This window comes from Parasteatoda tepidariorum, chromosome 4 (assembly GCF_982258835.1).
Source record: "Parasteatoda tepidariorum strain Cologne lab strain chromosome 4, Ptep-v5.0, whole genome shotgun sequence".
NCBI classification, from domain to species: domain Eukaryota; kingdom Metazoa; phylum Arthropoda; class Arachnida; order Araneae; family Theridiidae; genus Parasteatoda; species Parasteatoda tepidariorum.
In genome coordinates, this window is record NC_141758.1 from 69392782 (window position 1) to 69414004 (window position 21223).

The 21223-nt window shown below is 27.3% G+C and overlaps 1 protein-coding gene across 4 annotated transcripts in view; it reads left to right on the forward strand.

Annotated features, from left to right (window-relative positions):
• LOC107456925 (uncharacterized) overlaps nucleotides 1-21223 on the forward strand; it is a 59128-nt gene that overhangs the window by 32873 nt on the left and 5032 nt on the right. For 2 of the 4 annotated variants that reach the window (XM_043053330.2, XM_043053329.2), the window contains exons 14-18: nucleotides 88-155; nucleotides 3339-3407; nucleotides 5996-6017; nucleotides 10765-10854; nucleotides 12030-12160. In XM_043053330.2, the coding sequence (XP_042909264.1) occupies nucleotides 88-155; nucleotides 3339-3407; nucleotides 5996-6017; nucleotides 10765-10854; nucleotides 12030-12160 (380 nt within the window). The remainder of the gene's footprint in view (nucleotides 1-87; nucleotides 156-3338; nucleotides 3408-5995; nucleotides 6018-10764; nucleotides 10855-12029; nucleotides 12161-21223) is intronic. The other 2 variants (XM_071181600.2, XM_043053332.3) reach the window with 1 other exon arrangement.

The window sequence follows — 21223 nt, forward strand, 5'->3', positions numbered from 1 at the left end:
ATGTAAAGTAAATATATTGTTGATATTCAACAACATGTATTTAACAAAGTGTGTATTTTTATGGTTGCTATATCTTTTTTTCACTAGGAAAAAATCGGGCAGATTCTCTTGTCACAGATGATTTAGATACATCAATGAATGATTTCCATTGCACTGTAAGTTTTTTAAGTATTTGTTATACTTTGGACTGAAATAATTGCAGAGGTCATAGTTTTCCTGATAAATAATCTATTGTACTTATTTGTCCTGATATTCCAAATCCTTATGTGTGTTCAAAATCTTTTATTTTTTATTTTTTTTTTTAATACAATAGCAAACTTTAAATAATCCATTTCAATTGAAAGATTCTCAGTCAATATCTTGTATTTTTGTTTTTAATGCTTCTAAAAATTTCAATATTTGATTGTTTAAACATGTTAATAATTCACTAATTTGTATGTGGTTCAGCTTGTAGTCTTACCCACAGGATTCATTGTTTCAAACCTTTTGGGCATTCAATCAATTTTATTCTATTTTGTCACTAGCCTTGAATAGCCAACCCAAATCTGACTTTACAACTATCAATGTTCAACTCTGTAGCTTTGTAATTTTGAACCCAACATAAACAATTAAGAAACTCCTGGATCAAGCATTGGGACAAACTAACCTTCATGGAAGACTTATTGATGGAACTAATTATGGTTAGCTATAATAACAAGGGCATTCTAACCCATGATCCGACTCCCACTAAGGTTATTTTTACATCAGAACTGTAGTCAATGCAAGCAGAGCTCATATCAATCAGCCATTTCTGGGATTTGAACCTGGTTCACCTCAGTGGAAGGCGAACGCTCTATTCCCTGAGCCAACTAGGCTCCAATCCAGTGAATTAAAAGAGAACAATTTAATTCGCAATTTACATTATCAAGTTTTTTTAGTTGGTTTTAGGAGTCAGTGTTTTATTTATTATTCTCAGTCAATGGAGTAATGAATCTTACAGGGTTGAGTCGTGCAGTTTCACAATTACTGTTTAGTCTCTTTCATCTGGTTTTAAAAGTGATCAATCCTAATCAACAATTCGGTATTCATAGAATTTTTAAATGGTGAAATGAAGGATTATTCAATACATTACTTTTAAGCAAAAATGAGTGGCATAATCACAATTTTTTTTGCTTCGAAATTGTTTAAATCCTACTTCAGAATTATTTAAAAAGTCTTTAGCTTTATTACAAATATTAATTATATATTGGTATGAAAAAATAATAATTGATACTGACTCTATTTTTTTTAATAAGAAGAGAACTGTAAAAAAAAGTTCTATATTGATCTTAAACTGTTGTGAGTTGTTCAGTGCTCGATTAATAAATATTCTTTTGCTATAAAATTTGCCTTAAGTAGAGTAAACTATGCTTTTTTTTTTAAGTCATTCACCTTATCTGGTATACACTGTACCACAAAATTTCCTCATTTTTTTGTAAAATGTTGTCCTGATTTTTCTTTGGTGCACTATGAGGGATGTGATGGTAATATAATGTTTTTTAAATAGTATCCTAGAATTTAAAGAGGGAATTAGTAAAGAAATCTTAGTTTAAAAAAGTGTTCTGGATGCTGGAGTAGCATTTCGGCATGCAAAACACTAATTTAACGTTTTATGAACTTCTTTTGATTTGGAATATTCTTCTTAATATTCGTTCCTAAATTATTGAAGTTTAAATTTGCAAAAAATGGGTTTCTTATTAAAAACAAACTTTGAGACTGTTGCATATGTGCCAATTCAGGAGAATGTTTATCTTTAATTCACCATTTCCCTTCTTATTAACCAGGATAAAACTGGTTTGCTTTGTTGAAAATAAGCGTTGTTGAGAGAAATGAGAATTTCTGTTTTTAAGACTTTAAATGGGTCTATAGTTGTGATTTTGTTTGAAAGTTTTTTATTAGATTTCGATCATTGTTTTATTTAGTTTTTTTTTAGAAGATTGTAAAGTATATAAACGTTTGTCTATATTTTAAAGAACATCAAAAGATATTTTCTCTTAATTAAAGTATCTTTTAGTCTCCAACTGATTTACTGAGATACAGATATTTACTTTTTTGTATAATTTGGCATTTTTCTGGAATAAATTTCTTGTATTGCACTAATTTATAAAACTTGTTTTACCCTAAGATAATTTTTAATAACAAATTATTGTTTTATTATATAATTTAATAGCATTTGTAAAAGTTTGGATTGGTATTGCCAAGTATAAGTAATTTTTATATTCTCTGAACTATGTTATTTTAAATGATTTAGTCTAAAATTTAAGAGAAATTTATTTCATTGTAAAGTTTTTGATTTTCTGTCAAATCTGGATATTATGACCTCAGGTGCATCAACTCAGAATTTCATAATGCTGAAAATTCGAGATATTAAAAATCGAAATATTTTGACATTTCAGTCAATAAAAATACTTCCTTTGTTAGTCTTTTAAAATTTATATAGCATGTATTTAATTCTTAAACAAAAATAACAAAAACATGAAATTATTTATTAGGAATCAAGTGCATCATTTTTACCTATATTTCAGTAGTGAACAAAATTGAAATTTTAGGTATTTATTTGAAATTACTATAACAAGCAGGATACTTTTGTGCATAAACCTTCCTTTAAAGAAGATTACAAAAACTCTTTTTATTCTTTTTCAAAAAAATGTTTTGTTTTGACATTTAAAATTGCATTGTATTAGATGGTATATTTTTCAACATAGTAATCAAAACGTTTTCAATCTTTATATTAATCTATTGTCTGTTTTACACAAAGAAAGTCACATTTCCAGTTGCACTCTTCTCTTCATAAGAATATCAGTTTTATCATGCTTTCGCAATATATAAAAGAAGAGCATACTATAAATTTACCTACTTGCATTACTTTTTGAGGTTTAAATTCAATAATTATTAATATTATTTGCTTTTCCCTCTGAGTGGTGAGTCTTTAAAATTATTCCTACTTTGAGTGAATAAATTTTAAAATTAGATGCAAAAACTTTTTTGATTTTTCAAATTAATTCAGAAATATGGTTAAAAATCTTAAAAAGTTTCAAAATCATATCTTCCAAGCTCCCTGCTTCTCCATCTCTTTGGAGTTAAAGATCCAAATCTGTAGGGAAAAATGAAATATGTTTGCTGCGTGAGGAATAAATTATGTTAAAGATACTCTTTTTCAGAAGAATCAAAGCGTTTTTTCTTAAAATTGCATTTGATATTGTTTTTAAGTCTCATATAACTGTTTTTTATGAATTAGCATCAAAGATTACATTCTGTTGATTATGCCTAGAATCATCTAAATACAATTTTACTGTATTACATAGTCATACTTTTTTTAGGTTTGCGATTCTCATATGAATAATGAACAGATGTGGGAGGCTCATGTCAGAGGAAGGCGACATTTAAAAGTTAGTACTTGTACTTAGTCCAAAAAAGTACAGACTTTCTTTCACAATATCTTGTATTTAGTCCAAAAAGTTTGGTATTTTGATTGATTTACTTTTGAGTTTTAAGTTATCTGACTGAATTCTGTCGATAACCTAATCTATTTTACTTTCTCTTCAGCACTACAGTCTAGTGTAGGTCAAGGTTTTCTGAATTTTCTTTTTCAAACCAGAGTGGTTTAGCAAAAAAATTACCCCTTCTTTCTATTATCATATTTCTGAATGAGACTACATTTCCTACAACGAAAAAAATACCTTATATGTCTGATTTGCAATGTGTTTCTTTCTCTTCCATTTCTTCCTCTTTTTACATAATTTAAATAAAAATTTTAATGTTTCAAAAAGTATTAAATAGTGTCTCAAAAATATGAAGTGGATAAATTTGTTTTTAAAATTTCCGAAACTAAAAAAGTTCCCCTCTTTTTCTCACTCTTTTTCCTTTTTTTTTCCTCCAGCTTTTCTCATTTCAGTTTAAATAATTCATTTTTTTCTTTAAAGATATGGAATAATTTTTATTATTTACTTGAATAGACGTTAATAATAATCCTGAAATTACAGAAAACATGAACAGAAAGTCCTTTGAAATAACACTTGGTGAGTTATTAAGGTATCCGAACACGTTCGGAGGATTTTTTTTAAAATATTAAGTTTCAGAACACTTTAATTATGTTTTTATATTTATTATATGTAAAAACTAATATTAAATAAGAGAAATTAGACATTTATATTATATTTTGTTTTTAAAAGCTAAATAACAAGAAAAAAATGATATTTTTTTCATAAAACTTGTGAAAGGATATACTTCACCAAAATTATTGTATCAAAAAAGTGTTATTATCAAAATAAAGAGCTGAATTTTGTCTAGTGATTTGACTACAATCATAAAAATATTTGGAAAATTAAATTTTTTATAGAGAATTGAAAACTTTTTATGAGCTTTTTGTCAAATTTTTTACGTCGTATTTCACATTTTAGACCAATAATAAAAAACTATTAAGTATTTTTAATCAATTGTAGCACAAGCACTAGAAAACATTATATATAACACACATACAAATTTTTATTGAAATATATCAACAACTTTTTTAATAATGAATTTTGAAAGTTACTATTTTTGCGTGAAATTACATTCTGAGAAAAAGGCATTTAAAGTATAAATTATATCATTTCTATTTTAAAAATGCTTCAATACTTCAGAAATTCTCGCGATTTGTATGTGATACCTTCCTTTTTCTCAATTTTACAAATTTTTTGTTTTTTTGCAACCCTATTTTTTTTCTGACAATTTTTACATTAGTTAATGAATGGCGTTGAGACTAATACACACACTCAAAATCAAGTTCTGTAAAATCTTTTAAAGTTTTATTGCCACGGCTGACTCCAACTATGTCGAGTATGCTTTTCAGTCCCAGAAAACCTTATTAAACTGAATAACAGCCAAATACACACCAAATTGTAATGTTTGCAATTCAACGAACACCTCCTTAGGGACAAATTTCCAAATAATGCCATTAAAGCTACTAATATAAATGATAAATTGAGAGGTTCATTTCTAGCAACATTAAAATAATAATTATTTAAGTCAAAGAAAGATAATTATCCCAAAATAAAGATAAATATAACTGTTTTTGTCCCACTTCCGGTTTAATTTTTTAGTCATCGACTAATATTCTTTTAATCATAACTTTTGTTCTAATTGACGCACAGTTAAAATTTAAACTGTTTTGAAAACTAGAATAAACGGAGATTCGTAATATAAAATAAAAGAAAATTGTCATTTTAGGCTAAAATTCACTTTTTCAACGTGTACGGATACCTTAAACGTTCTTTTAAAAGAAATTTATTTTAAAAATCTTTCTTTTTTATACTAAGATCTATGATCTTATATGAATTACTAGTTAATTTTTTTCTTCTTCATAAACTTTTGATATCAGTCTAATTTTATGCAACTTTTTGAATTCAAAGCAAAAACTACTTATTCAAATATTTTTGAACAAAATTTATTTAAATTAGTTTTATATTATATTAAAACAATTTCATATGATATCGAAAATGTCTCAATAACTTCAATCAAAATCTTCATTTATTGTTGTTCCTATATTTCTATCAGGGTTAAAAAACAATATACTTAAAAGTTTAAAAATAAAACCATTTATCAACTAAGTTTTTTTTAAAAAAAAAAAAGAAACAGTTATCATCTATCCTTAAAAATGAGTCAGCTTTCTAGCTGTAAGGAATTTTAAAAAAAAACCGGTTCAATTGACAGGCTTATTAAGGGGAACCTATTTTCAAATGGAATTATTTTTGCAATTCTTGGCAGAAAAAATTAACTCTGCATGAAGTAAACTGAATGATGGCACTGGGAAGTAGATGCAAACATGTTTAACCTGTTTTGAATGAAAGTATGAATAATTTACACTTTTTATTTATGTTTATAAGCATTTACAATGTTTTTTTTGTGAAAAATAATTTTGATAATTTCATATGTCCTGTTCATTCATGTTACATTCCTGTTTATTGATCTAAAATACAAGTTATTTTCTATGTTCTAGAATAAAAAGAAAGGTCCTAGTGGTAAGTATCTTTTTTTACTTATGCTTTCCATAGTCCATGTAATTTAATGTAAACTACATTTAATAATGAACCTTAAAATTATTTAAATTTCTATTTCTAATAAATATATATATTAGAACATTCTCTAAATTTACCCAATGATGTCACTGATTACGTGATTAATACCAATATGTCAGTGTTTTGTACAAGCAAATTCAGAGCTCTTAAACTCTTATTTTTTTTATTGTCCTCTGAAATTTGTTTATAAATAAAAAACGTCAGGCCAGCTGAAACGCTTAAAAATGCTACAACTTTTGTAATAAATTAAGCCATATAGTAAGTAATTAATAAGCTCATCCTTGAAAAATATTATCAAAATGATATATATTACCAATATAATACTAATCACACTTGACTCTTCTCATTTCTATTTCACGTGATATTGTGCCTACTTAATGAGTTTTATGATATGCTAAACATGATCAAAATAATACTGAAAATTTACCTTATATAATATAAAATTAATCAGTGTTACTTTATTACTCATTTATAGAAAAAATATACATATTTTTTATTTCAAACAAATAAGCATAACTTAATAAAAGTTAGGAATAAAGTGAAAACAAGTGAAATTAGCAAAAAGGAAGTGCAGGTTCTAGGAAGAAAGGTACTTTATTACAGTTTAGGAAAGTTGTCATAATTTGTGCAATTCTATCAGATGTTAAAAAAATTATTAATGTAGCACCTTAAATTTGTGAAGTTTATGAGGATCAGCAATCTATTTGTAGAATGCTTAGTTATTTAGGATTAGGCAAAATATTCACTGACTAAAATAAAGCATTTTAAATAAATAATAGATTTATGAAAATGTTTAGCTCATCTCACATGTAGATTTTAATAGTAAATGTGTGTGTCCCCCTCTGACTATCAAATTCACTTTTGTTCTGAGAACTTATGATTTCAGTTAATGATTCTAAAAATTGCCTAAAATTTCAATTTTAAACGCAACATAAATATGCATGAGTATTATTATACAAGGTGTTTATGTGTTTATAACATATTATTTTGCATATTTTTAATTAGCATTGCCAGTGAGATGGAACAAAAACAGTATACTTAAATTATTCAACGATCTTAAAGATTGTATGTACATGTACGCAAACATGTAGTGTAATTACATAAAAATTAGATTTTTCCCTTTCCAGTCTGATTTAATTGTATCATAATTTTTCTTTTGAGATAAAATGACTAACAGAAGATCTTCCCTTAATTTTATAAAATATCTAATCCAATAACAGATACATGAAATACTTAAGTTAATCCATTCATTTGGATTTCTTTGAAAATCACCATCCCTATTTGTTTCTCTCAATTTCAACATAAACCTTTCATTTTTTACTAAGAGCATCAATCATCAATATGGCTATTCTAGTCGGGAAACAGAATAAAATCTGAAATTCTTAGAGAATTTGAAATAGCATAGAAAACCTGGAATTCTGAGAGAAATTCTCAATTATCTTAGGAAATTCTTGAAGTATATATTAGTAGTATAATGATGGTGCGCGCTTTATCACTAATATTAGGCTTAAAATTGTTCTATATAACAAATTATCTATGTATATAAAAATGAATTTCTGTGTGTCCTTTATGGACTCTTAAACCAACTGACCGAAAAATATGAAACTTGGTATACAGATAGTACAAAGCACGAGGAAGGTCACTGTCGACATTAGAAAATCCTATGACAAACCATTCGAGCGGGATGAGAAAAACTAAATGGAATTTTCTGATTGGTTAAGCATTAGCGAATGGAATGGAATTTTCTGATGGTTTTAAGTTTAACAACTCAATTTTTAACATATTTTAAAGATAACATCAGTGATAACTGCTAGCTTATAGCTCTATTTGATCCAAAAATAGTTTATTGCATGTATTTATTTTATATTTGTTAAGTCTGATAAATTTAATCAATATTACGTGGTAGCATGCATGGTCTAGGTCACCAAATTTATACTTTGTCTGATACTACACACTTTTATTTATTTACTTCAATTCTTTTAAACATGTTTTTAAAAAATTACTTATTCAAAACCAATGGTAACGGAATGGGGAAAAATATTTATGTATTCAAAAGCAAAAATAATGGGAAAGTGGTTTTAATTCATTTAGGAAAAATATAAAAAAATCAGTGCCAATGAAGATTTATTAATTAATATAATATATGCATAGTGAAATAAAAGAAATAAGCTATTTACTAACAAAAGGTATTTATTTGTCTAGAAGAGCCGTAAGAAATCGTCATACTATCATTAGTGACATTGGTGCTTAATTTTTTTTAATGTTGGTAATATGTATTAATTGAAATAAAAAATGCAACTTCTGTACTAAAACGCAAAAATAAGTAGAAAAGATACTTATTCGCATTTTGGGTAACCGTAAAAAATCTGCATATTATTATTGACATTAATGCTTAATTAATATTGAGTAATTGGCGAATTGGTTTTGATAAAAATTCTACAATGGGTTTTCTGTAGTTTCAGAAAATATTTTTTTCAGTGGTAGCTAAGATAGTGTCTTAATATTTTAATGAATTCGTATTAAAAGAACTTTTTTCCACCACTACTTATAAATATTTTAACAGTAAATTAAAAGTCATATAGAGAAATGGTCATGCTCCAAAAGCCATTTTAAGTTCTAATATTATTTTTAAAAGAATAAGTTCGGCTTTAGTTGGCTACCACTGACAGATATGTGTAAACTCAAATGTTGAAGGGTTATGTAATAAGTACCAAATATACCTATATAGGTATAAAATATATTGATATTTTTGGTGATTATTAAAACTGCACCAATCATTGTAAATACTGATACTTTGGAATTAAGTGTTTCACAGCCCCTCAAAAAGGATATGTACCTGAGAAAATCACTTAATAAAATTACTTATTTACTTATTATTACTTATTTTAATAAAATTACTTATTACTTACTAATTTAGCTACTATCATAAATTGGCCGCGAGTAATAGCAATGTGCCATGAGATGCTAAATGCATTTGATCTTTATTTCAATGGTATGATGAATTACAAACAACGAGTTTTGCTTACTTCAATAACGTTAAGCCGCCGAAGATTACAACATATAACATTAAATTTAAAATAATTGAAATTTATTTAGCTATATTAATTGAAAAACTAAGTGGAAGAACCAGGTAAATGACATTTTCAGAATAAAAAAAAGAACGCATTTGTCCGAATTATTTTATTACCAAGTTATCAGAAGGTGGGACTAGTAAATCTTTGGTTTATTTAATTTACCACTGCCTAATTTGAAATAAACCTGCAAGCCTACTAAAAACTAATATGGATTAGTTATGTTAAGATAAAAGTGAAAGCAAAAACAGTCCTGTTACATTAAACATACCCATATTGATGCAATGATTTTATGTTATTTTCTCTAATTCATTAATTCTCTTAAAAATGTTATTCACCTAGTTCTTCCATCAAGCTCTTTGATTGTGTCTGTATATGCCTGTCAATTCTGAGCATGATTGCATTGTGTTTCTCAGTACTGATTTATAGATTTTTTTTTTTTTTTGTAATTCACTTCGTGCAAAGAACGGGTATTCAGCTAGTATTTTATAAAAATTTATCCAATTCTGGTATTACTTATTTTTTTATAATTATGATTAATGATTTTGTTAATTCCACTTCTTTAAACTTTGATACTATAAATTTTTTTTTAATCATGATGAGTTTGTTGATTTTTTACGGAAAACACCTCAAATATAACTTTTAATATGTTTATGAAAATGTTGAAACTTGTTATATGATATTGGTTAAAAAACTTATTTAACTTTTGCATGGTTGCAAAAGTTAAATAAGTGATATCAATGAAGATGATGAAGCAGAACCACAGTCAGTTCCAAAATTTGCAGAAAGCCTTAAAATCTTCAGAGCAATGAGAAACTTTCCGTATTCTTACTAGTTTACAGAAAAAGAAGAGAAATCAATTTCAAATGTTGAAAAATTATTGTTTGGGTTTTAATGAAAAGAGTGTGTTAAAACTAAAATGTTTATATATATTACATAAATAAATAAGTTTGCTCATATTTCTTTTACTTTGCTGGAAGTAAATTTTTTCATTGAAACTTTTTTACTTATCGTAAATTTATAAGTATAAAAATCTAATACCTCTTTATTACTTTTTATACTTCTTTAAGTCATTATTTGATATTTTATGTTGACTCGCACTTGTTGTTTTCCCGTATCTATCATTCGCAAGGAATGGTCCCTTGAAAAACAATTGATCAAAGTTTTACTCTATTACTAGTCTATACACATTCACACTAGTTTCATAGCCCTATTAGGGTTTTTAAGTTTAAGTAAATTTAAATGACAAATCATAATGCCAGGGTATGTCTAATGCTCAAAACTAGCAGGAAAATTCTATTTGGTCTCAAAATAAGAGACCAAAACACGAATCTAAAAAACAAAATGACATACCACCCATTTTTAGATCTATAGCTTGTCAAAGCGACCACTTAAAATTTATTTTATGGTGATCCAAGTCAAGTTTTAGTGTATCTTTACCAACGAACTAAATTATATTCATCATAATTCATTCAGTTCTGCGAATTGATACCCAAATTCAGGTATATGATTATTAAGTATTAAAATGTGAATTTTGCAATTAAGATAGAATATGCTCTAATGTGAACTCTTTTTATTTCATAGGTTCTCTTTTTTTTAAGAACTGTTTTATTTTTTAGAAAAAATTTCCAAAATAAAAAACATCCATTGCCCTGGAGAAAGGCCTAAGTTAATGAATGAATTGTTGGATATTCAAGAGCCTATAATTGGTATGATTCTGTTTTATTCTGATTTAGTCTCAAATGTTGAAGTATAGTTGTTGTTATATTCAAATTGATTTTGCCCCATTTTAATTCAACCAATAGACGAAAAAGTGCCATTGTGTGGAATTTGTTATTCGTATAGTATGGGGAAAAATACCTGAATAACCAATGAACCTAATGATAGACTTGTCATTTAAGGGTTCTTTTGTATATCAATCCAGGAAACCTAATTTAGTGCTTGAAATTAACTGATATCTATATTATCTTTTGTTTAAAAAGGGAGAGTATAATAATTAAGTATTTTGAGGATTGAATGAAACACACGCCCACCAACACAGGATAAGAATGGAACTGAAAAATTTTGAATTTTAGTTTTCCACTATACAGTTGTTGAAGGGTTTTTGAAAAACTTAAACAAATTTAATTTTGTTATATTTGGGATCATTTAAAATTAAACATACATGATTTTAAAATAAATGTTCTATTTATCTTATATGCAAAAATTAGGTTAAGAATGTCAATAAAATAATCTTAATGTATACATAAACTTAGAATTCATTGGTTTTTAAACTTAATTAACTTTATCAATATGGCATTTTATGAATTATAATTACTCCATTTTTTAATGCTTTTAAAAGCAGGGAAAATTATACTTTTTTTTACCACTTTTTAAATATTATATGAAAGTTAAGAAATTTGCTAAAACAGAAAAATAATGCCTTTCCAATATATATAAAAGGAAAATATAAAAATTCTTATTTTCATAAAAATGAGCTTAACTTAATTATGGCCCTTGTATTAAAAAGTACACGATTAAGATAATATTAATTTATGCTTATTGTTGAGTTTTAAAAATTTGTATGAATCAATTAAATCAAATTTTACTGAATCAATTAAATTAAATTTTACTTTTTTTAAATTTATTTACTTATTTGAATTAAATTTATTAAATCAATTTATCAAAAATATTTTTTTCATTCACTATGTTTGACTTTTACAAAATTAGTGTACCATATTCTCTTGAAGGAAATTTTAAACAGACAAAAGAAAAACAAATTTAAATGGAATTTTTAGCTATTAAATTGTTTTGTGTTAATGCATATTCTGTTTTAAGTTTATTGTAAAATAAGGCATTCTAATTGTATGATATTGATTTTATGTATGAATACTTTGTTTTTTAGGTCTTAATTATATACATGAAATACAAGGTCGTGCAGGAAACCAATATAAGTGTTTCCTGTGTGGTGCTTGTTGCACCAGTTTTGATATCATTGAACATATTGTTTCTGAAAAACACAGAATGAAGCTTTTGGTAAATGATTTACTATTAATTTTAATATTACATAATCATAAAATTATTGTTTCACTTATTCATTTTCACATATTTCTGGTAAATAAACTAGTAGCAAATTATAAGTTCTAGAAATCATTATGATATATTATTAGAAATAAATATTTTATAAGATCAAAAGAACAATTACAAAAGATTATCGTAGATAAAAGATAATCTGACAGGGCAAAAAGCATTAATTGCGTTTTCTATTAATCTAATTAAGATATAGTGGCCAGAAATACAATATAATTCATTTTACTGCACACCATAGTCCAAACGCAGTTTAAAAAATTTTTTAATTATATGTTTGATAGATTGGATTGCTCTGTAACTTCAAACTAAAACCGTGTGTTTGCATTTTTCAGTGTTAATATTTGTAATTTATATGTAACTTTTACAAAATTGCATCCTTACTGTATCCGATACACAAATGCATTTTCTTAAAATGGCTCATATCTTTGAAAATGGATATATTTTTCGTTAAAAGTTTTTTCTTTCATGTGTTTTGCTTATAACTTGCTAAGTTTTTAATTAAAAAAATTCCAAAGACTTTAACAGGTCTTAAATATTAAATTTAACTAGCCGTTACTCAAAAGTAGTTCTTATTTTTTATCAGTATTTAAGAAATGTTTTTTTATAGAATAAAATTCTTTCTTTCAATTGGAAAATATCATTATTAATATACCGTCATATTTCTTTATAGTGTTAGATCTGTAGATAAAAACTGCATAAAAGTGAAAATTGTTGATAAATTGCAAACAAATGATGTTGGGGTGATAACTTTCAATATTGACATTATGTACACATTCATGACTATATTTTAATGGCCATTTTTTAAAATTGGTTTAAGTCATGTTTTGTCTAAAAATATACTTAATTGTTGACATTTTTACATAATATTGTTCTTATGATGGCTAAATAAAAAAACCAAACTGAAAGCATCTCACTTGGGTGAAAAGGCTTTTATTTTCAAAAGACTAATATTTTCTAAATTCTTGTACAATCTTAGCACTTATTTAGTTTAAAAATTAAAGTGCTTACCCTTTTTACGGTATTCGAAAAAAATTTTTTTATCTGTACACTTGTATTGTATGACATTGTCAAGCTAATCAGTTGTGGCTGTGTTTTTAACCACAGCTGGTTCACTCGTTTGAAGAAACTCTTGCTGCGCCAAACCTCCGGTTTTCCACTGATGTCACGGCGGCGCAAAGCTTGAACTTTTAATTCAAGTTCTGTCTAACTAGCTCTAACTAACATGGAAGCATTCCTTTTTGTGACATATTCCAAGACATTCATTGTTTTCTATAATGATTTTCCTTAGTTTTTTGTAGTGGATTACAAAAATTTAAAATTATTAACGAAATGCTAGTTTGCGCAATTGCAACTTACAAAAATTCTGATAGAAACACAAAAAGAAAATATGTAATTTTCCACGTGTTCCCTAAAGTAAATGTGAAGAATTGCTTCAATGTTGCAAACGAAATCGCCCAATTAATATAAAATATGCAGGAATATGTAGTAAGCATTTCTTGAAAGAAGATGATATGAGAAAGTGTTTGCTGGCTTGCCGATTAGAATTTTAAATTCTACTGCAATGCCGAGAATAAAATTGCCATTTTCTTTACAAAAAAGTTCTTCTCGGCACAGTTTATTCCGTTGTTTTAGAACTTTTATAAGAATTCGCCATCTAAATAGAAACCGCCTCGTTACTTCAAAAAGAAAGGTAGGCAAAAAATTAAAAGATGGAAAAATCCGGATTTTTCACTAACAGTGATCCAGAAGTTTCCGGAGATCGAAGGTCCAGACGTTTCAAAACATTATTGACCACAGAAATTTCCGGAAATCAAATTTTCAAAGGTGGAACTTAAAAACACAGTTTATTTTATGTGTTTGTAAGAGCCAGAGAGATACTTGATAAGCTTATATTCATGATTAATATTCATTTTTTATCAGTAAATAGTTGTAAACTCAAGAAAGAAAGACATATTTGTAAATTTTAATTACTTCTCCAGGTCATCATAGGTATGGGTAAAATTTTAATTATATTTTAAGTAAACTAAGAAATATTGAGAAAAAGGAAAAAAACCTTGTTTAAATTTTTTTCTAATTTTTCAATTTAAACTTTTTTTTTTTTGTTTTCTTTTTGTAACTCAAGAAACTTTCCGGAATTTTGACTTGTGCTCACAATCACCCCTGATAAAGTCAAAGAAAATAAAAACTTAAATGAAAAGTATAAATAATTAATAGTTAAAATTTTCCTTATTTCATAACATATTTTTTAATGTACTAGTTATTCTAAATATTTATGTATTTTTTTAAATTATATTCTCTTAAATTTAAATATCCATAAACAATTGTAAAATTTCTATTATTATTATGAACCTGTATTATTATTTTGGTTCAGTAATTAGCGTTTAAGGCTGTTGTTTCCTAATGATTAAGAATAAACAAATTGCCATTAACAGCATATTTTAAAATCAGGATTCTAAATTTAACCCAACTTTACAAATTATTGTTATCGATCAATATGTAGCAAAAAGTGTTGATATATGCTATAATTTTTAACTGAAACTTTTAAATAAAGTATTTATTGTGTCATTTACAACAGCTAGTAAAATATTTTCATTAGTTTAAAATAGTTTTTTTTAATTATATTATGGCCAAGAAAATTTTTCGAACTGTTTTTGAACAGAAATAATATGTTAATTGTGTAAAGTTTGAATTCTAATATCAAGAAAAAGTCGAACTTATTTTTACAGAGAGAATATTGCATAATTTTCATAATATCTTTACTTGTGATCTCCAAGATCTGTGTCCGGCTCTAAGAAACAGGGATGAGATTTTTCCGCTTTTTAGCGGATTTCCGCTTTTTTCACTTTTATCTCTTGAATTTCAGCTTTTTTATCAAAAATTCAGATTTTCTAAAAATTTCACTTTTTTTTATAGATATTCCGTTTTTTCAGAAAATTCACCGATTTTCAAAGAGAAACAGAAAATTCAAACTACATAGCTACCAATCCTTTCTCATTTTTACTTATTTTAGCTATTTTCTCCCCTTTTACACGCAGCAGATAAGATTTTCCGAATTTTTTACCCGCCCTCCAGATAAATCCGATTTTCATAGTTCAAACGACGCTGCTTTTGACAAACCTTTTAGAGGTCCCAAGCCTGGAATCTGCTAATATCTCGATTCTTATTCATACGATTTTAATATCAAACATAGCTTTTCATATTTGCGTGTTGCGATTCTTATTCACACGATTTGAATATTGTACGTTGCGATTCTTATTTACGAGATTTAAAAATCCGATATTGTGATTCTTATTTACGCCTTTTTAAAAACCTATGTAGCGATTGGTATTCACTCAAGTTTAAAGTTCAATGTCTTGATTTGTTCATGCGGTTTATAATATCAACCATTGATTTTCGTATTTATACGTAATTTTAAAGTAAGGCATTGAGATTTGCATTCACTCATTCTAAAAATTATGCATCATAATTTTTATTTATGCAATCTAAAAATTGCGCATCATGATTCGTATTTACTCTATCTAAAAATTATGAATCGTGATTTGTATTTACGCGTTTTAAAAATTCTATATCCCAGTTTGTGTTTTCTCATTTTCCAAATCGTATATCTAGTTTCATAATCATGTGATTTCAAAATCCATAATTGTTATTCATATTCACGCAATTTTAAGATCAACTATCGCGATTCTTGTAAGAAGTAATTTTTTTTAAATTAGTTACTATAAAGGTGACTGTTTTTCTAACGACGATTATTAGTATATGTAAGTGTTACAACATCTGAGAAACTGGAAGGTAATATATTCAAAACTTACATTCTGTGCTTGCAAAGAAGAAAAAATAGGATTTGTCACAAGATGTTTGAAGATGGACTAACAACTAAATATAGCAAACATAAAAGATATAGCAAACAAAAGCAATCACTTAAAAAGGGATTTAATTTATTTATTTATTTATTTTGGAAAAAGAGTAATTAACTCATCATCAAAATTTTACTTATAATTGCTGTTATTTATGCTTTAAAATGCAAAATTCTTATCAAATGAAAAACAATTATCTAAACTGTTGCTGATTGTCATGTAATTTTTCAAACTAAAATAGCAATTTTTGTATGTTAGGGAGTTACTATATATTTCTACTTCACTGTTATTGATATGTTTCAGAGGGCTCTACTTAGATTAGACTATGATATGAACATAATGATTCGGTCCATTGTTAAAGTTTTTGTTTTCAATATAATTTAAAAAGTAATATTACTGATATATTTACTATAAATCACATAACAGTATTTATTAAAAGAAATGAAGTATTAATGTAAATTCTCAGTAGTTTTAATTTGCTAAACCAGGTAGTTTTTCAAGTAATAATTGTCTCTTATGTGAACTGAGGAAAAATATAATTTCCAGCTTTATTTTTTCAATTGGTGATTTTTATTTTCACTAAATGTTAAGTATCAATGTAATCATTTATATAATAATAGATTAGTACACAATTGTATGTCAACACATTATTTATTACCTTAAACTGTCTGGAATTTATTATTAAAGGGTTGCGCTTGCGTAAAATTTACTATCGTGGAAATTCAGCTTTTTTGCCTTTTGGCTAATCTCATCCCTGAAGAAAGGAATGAACCAGCCCTTCTCTTATCTTTAGCCTGATAGTGCACACTTTCAATATGCCACCCTTTTCTATTTTAATGTTTTTCAGTTCTTTTTTGATGAACAGAAAAAAACTAGGTTAATTTATAATTTTATTTTTGCTGTCATTTACTCCTGTGTCTGAGTATAAAAAAGATTATGTATTTTTTTTTTTAACTTTTGAAATAGTTATAAAGTTTATAATTTTTTCAATTCTTTTCTTTTTGAAAAGTTAATGAAACCTTCCTTTTTGGCAGATAACATGATATTTTATTTAAAAAAAAAAAATTAATTATGAGAATCAATGTTACAGTAGAAAACCTATATAGTGCAATTCTATTAACTGCAATTCTCCATAAACCACACTAGCTTTGTGGGTGTAAACAATAAGATTTGCGGTAAAGAAATTTTTATAACAGGGAAAGAAATATTTACTTTTTGCATTATTTGCTTGTTCACTAAAAGGTTAAATTTTCAAACGCTAAACAAACCAAAATTGATTAATTTGTTTGTTCCTAGTTCTAATGCTGCAGAATTTTTTTTTTGTAAATAATTAATGTTTAAGTTTGTATTTTGAATTTGTATGTAAATTTTTTTAAAGCCTTGTACTACTATTGATCTGTTCCAGATTAATGTTGCCATATTTAGTGAGGTAAACTTAAAAATAAATCAAATGATCTTTATAGCACAAAATTCCATAAAATGCAAAGCCCCAGGTTTCAAGGATCATGTTATATGCAGTAAAACCTTTTTTTGTGCCGTGGATAGGGACCACATAAAAGAAATCGCAAAAAAAACAATTTTATAAATTCTGACATGTAATAAACAAGTTTGTAAGATATACCACCAAAAACTTTTTTTATGCGGTTGATAGGGACCGCATAAAAAAAGTTCTACTCAGAAAATACATCAATGATTTATAAAATAGATGAGAGAATGCTTTCAATAAAATTAAATAATTAAATTAGACCTCAAGAAATTTTAAAAATATTTAATTCTTTATTGTACATACACATGTAGAAGTTTTCAAACTATACATTAAATAGTTTGCTGCTACTTGTCGTAATCCAAAACGCGCATCTTCTTGTAATGAATTGGTTGAAAATTGCTGTCGTCGCTTGAAGATAGGGTTTCAATTTATTTGTTTTTTGGTACCATAAAGTCCGTGATCAGTTTTTGTGACAGCGGTCGACTGGTCAATTGCATGTAAACGTCACGATAGTGAGACATGAGTGATCTCAGTTCTTTTTGGAATTTTAAGCATCTTTCCGCATTGGTATCTATTTTAAGAAAATGCGTTTCCAATTTTTTCAAAATCTGGATCCCTGCATATATTTTATCTGCTGTAATAGATTCCGGTTCTTCTTGTCCATTTTCATAATCTATCAAACTATTGATAATGTCACTATCATCCACACTTTGGTCCTCAATCATCTCGTCCAAGTCATTAACATGGAAAGAATCAAAGCCTTCTCCGCCAATGTTACGTGCGAGCGCACTAATTTCAGATAATAACGTTGACGTGTTTTCGGTGACGTTTCGATTAATTACACATTCAGGCCAGATCGCTTTCCAGCACGGATTTAATGTGTGTTGTTTGATTTGTCCCATTGCTGCAATAATATGGTTTATGCAGTCTAAAATTGAGAATTTTTTCCAAACTTCAGTCAGGTTTAGTTTATTGCTCTCTAGCTTTTTCAAAATGTAGCTGAAAGTTAATTTGATATAATGTTTCTTAAAATTTGCGATTATGCCCTGATCCAGTGGTTGTATAAGGCTAGTCGTATTTGGTGGTAAAAACACTATTTGTACATTAGGATGTTCTATACAGGGATGACCGGGTGCATTATCTACAATTAGCAATACTTTAAACGGAAGACCCATTTCTTCCATGTATTTTTCAACTTCTGGTACAAAAGAATCGTTGAACCATGTTGCAAATACAGTTGATGTGACCCATTCTTTTTTGTTGGCCATGAAGTGTACTGGATATTCAGATAAATTTCCGCCTTTTCGCGCGTGGGTGTAAAGCTTTATTTATAATAATTGGTGATAACATCTTTGCACCAGAAGCATTACTGCAAAGAAGAAGTGTGATTCGATCCTTTGCCGCTTTAAAACCACTTGCAATTTTCTCAGATTTCGCAATGAATGTTCGGCTGGGCATCTTTTTCCAGAATAACCCAGTCTCATCTGCATTAAATACTTGATCTGGGCAATATCCACCATCATCAATGATTTCCGCTAATACTTTGAGATAATTCATAGCAGCTGTTTCATCGGCGGACGCTGCCTCACCTTGTATCTTCACATTATGAAGTGCGTACCTTTGTAAAAATCCAGCAAACCAGCCATTGCTCGCAGAAAATGTCACTTCTCGTTAACAGGATGACGAACTTGGTTCTAAGTCCTTCAGTTGGTTGAAATACTGTCTAGCTTTTTCTTGAATTAATTCTTTGTGAACGGGGTTTCGTTTTTTAGTTAAATCTTTAACCCACAACACAAGAGCCTTTTCCGTCTTCTCTATTACAATATTTCTCGAATACGATGCTCTTTTACTACTGTCGTTTGTTGTATTATTAAGAGATTCATATATTTTACTTGCACGTTTGTGTATAGCTCTGATTGTGGATTCACCTAATTTAAATTCATTAGCAACAGCTGTGGATCCTTCACCATCTACTAGTCTGTTTAATATTAGAATTTTTGTTTCTAATGGAATTGTCTGTCTTTTTACTTTGTTTTGGCTATAATTATTCATTTTAAGGGAGAACTTATTATGTCTAAAAATAAAATAAAAATCATAAAAACTACATAGAAATTGAAACAAAAGTAATTAATTTATTTACCTTTAATCTCACTATAAAATGAATCCTTAATCACATGAATCATGTAAAAAACTGAATACGAAGGGTATATTTGAGATACACGCAGACGAGAATTTACAAAATAAAAATAATGGTTTAATTTTAAAATACAAAGTATTTCAACACAGCAGACGATTTTTTACTTACTTGTTTAGCGTAGAATATATTTTAAGCAGAAGATAAAATGGAGTTGACGATAATAAATGAACTTATGAAAATAAATAAACAGAGAATCACGAAGTCCAGATACATCGTTGTCAAGGAGACCACATAATCAGAGTTCGTCCACAACATGCATATGCACATTGATAGGAAACATTAAACTGGTGCTAACGCCGTTAAGATTCATATACAGCATAAAAAGAATTCGCACAAAAGTAAAATTGCATAAAACCAATCGCACAAAAACAGAATCGCATAAAAAAGGACCGCACAAAAACGGGTCTCACTGTATATCTATATTCTACTGTGATATTTTTGTAATTAAGTATTGAAAAATATTTCATACCACCCCTCTGATTTTTCTCTTTTAGATGTGCATTTGAAGTGATTTTCTGTATTTGACAAAATGCTCATTTCTCGTTCATATTCATGAAGAGAAGTTAACTAAATTCATTTTATGTAATTGAATATTAGTTGCTAAATTTAGGGATTTGCTTCTATAAAATTTGCATGCAGGGGATAAATATCAAGTCACTCTTACATTTTGAATTTTTGCTGCTTTATTTGTAGTTTGCCTACCGTCACCCAATTTGGGAGGGAATGCAAAATATTTATATAAAAAATAAATATCTAAATAATATGCGAGATATTAAAAAAAAATTACATCAACTTTCTTTTCCCAATACTCTTAACTTTTGGTAATTCTAATGCTAACCAATCAAAAATTATTTTCATCAAATAATTCTGATCCCAAAAGGTTTTAATGTAATTTTTCTTTTTGTAATCTTACTTTTCAACTTGTGTGAGTGAAGTGAGTTTGGTTTGCAAATCAAGGCATATAAGATAGTGTATTTGGTGTTTGTTGAGTCTTATTGAGAAAAGACCCCACTAGTATCTATTTATTCAAAGTTTTATTTTCTTCAACAGGATGCGTAGCGTTTTTAAAAAGTGCTTATTTTCGTTTGTCGTTTTTTAAAAGCCCTTAAAGGTGTTTTTGTCATTGGGTGTTTTTAAAAAGTGCTTAATTTTCCCTTTACCCTGTTGACTTTTGCCACCTATTATGCAAGAAGACACTTCATATTGTTATATTCAATGTTTTCACAATTAATTCAACCCCAATCTATTTCGGCGTACTGTCTATCCGTAGTGTATGAAAAGGCCATTCTTTTTACGATTTAAAATTTTATGATTATTGGCAATTGTAAAAAAAAAATATATGCTTGCAAAACTAACAGAAGTAAATTATTATTATTATTTTTTTTACATAACGCTTAAATCCGGATAAAACCGTCAAAACTTGTCAACCCTGTCTAATTATATATATATTTGAAAGTGCTTAAAAATATTTT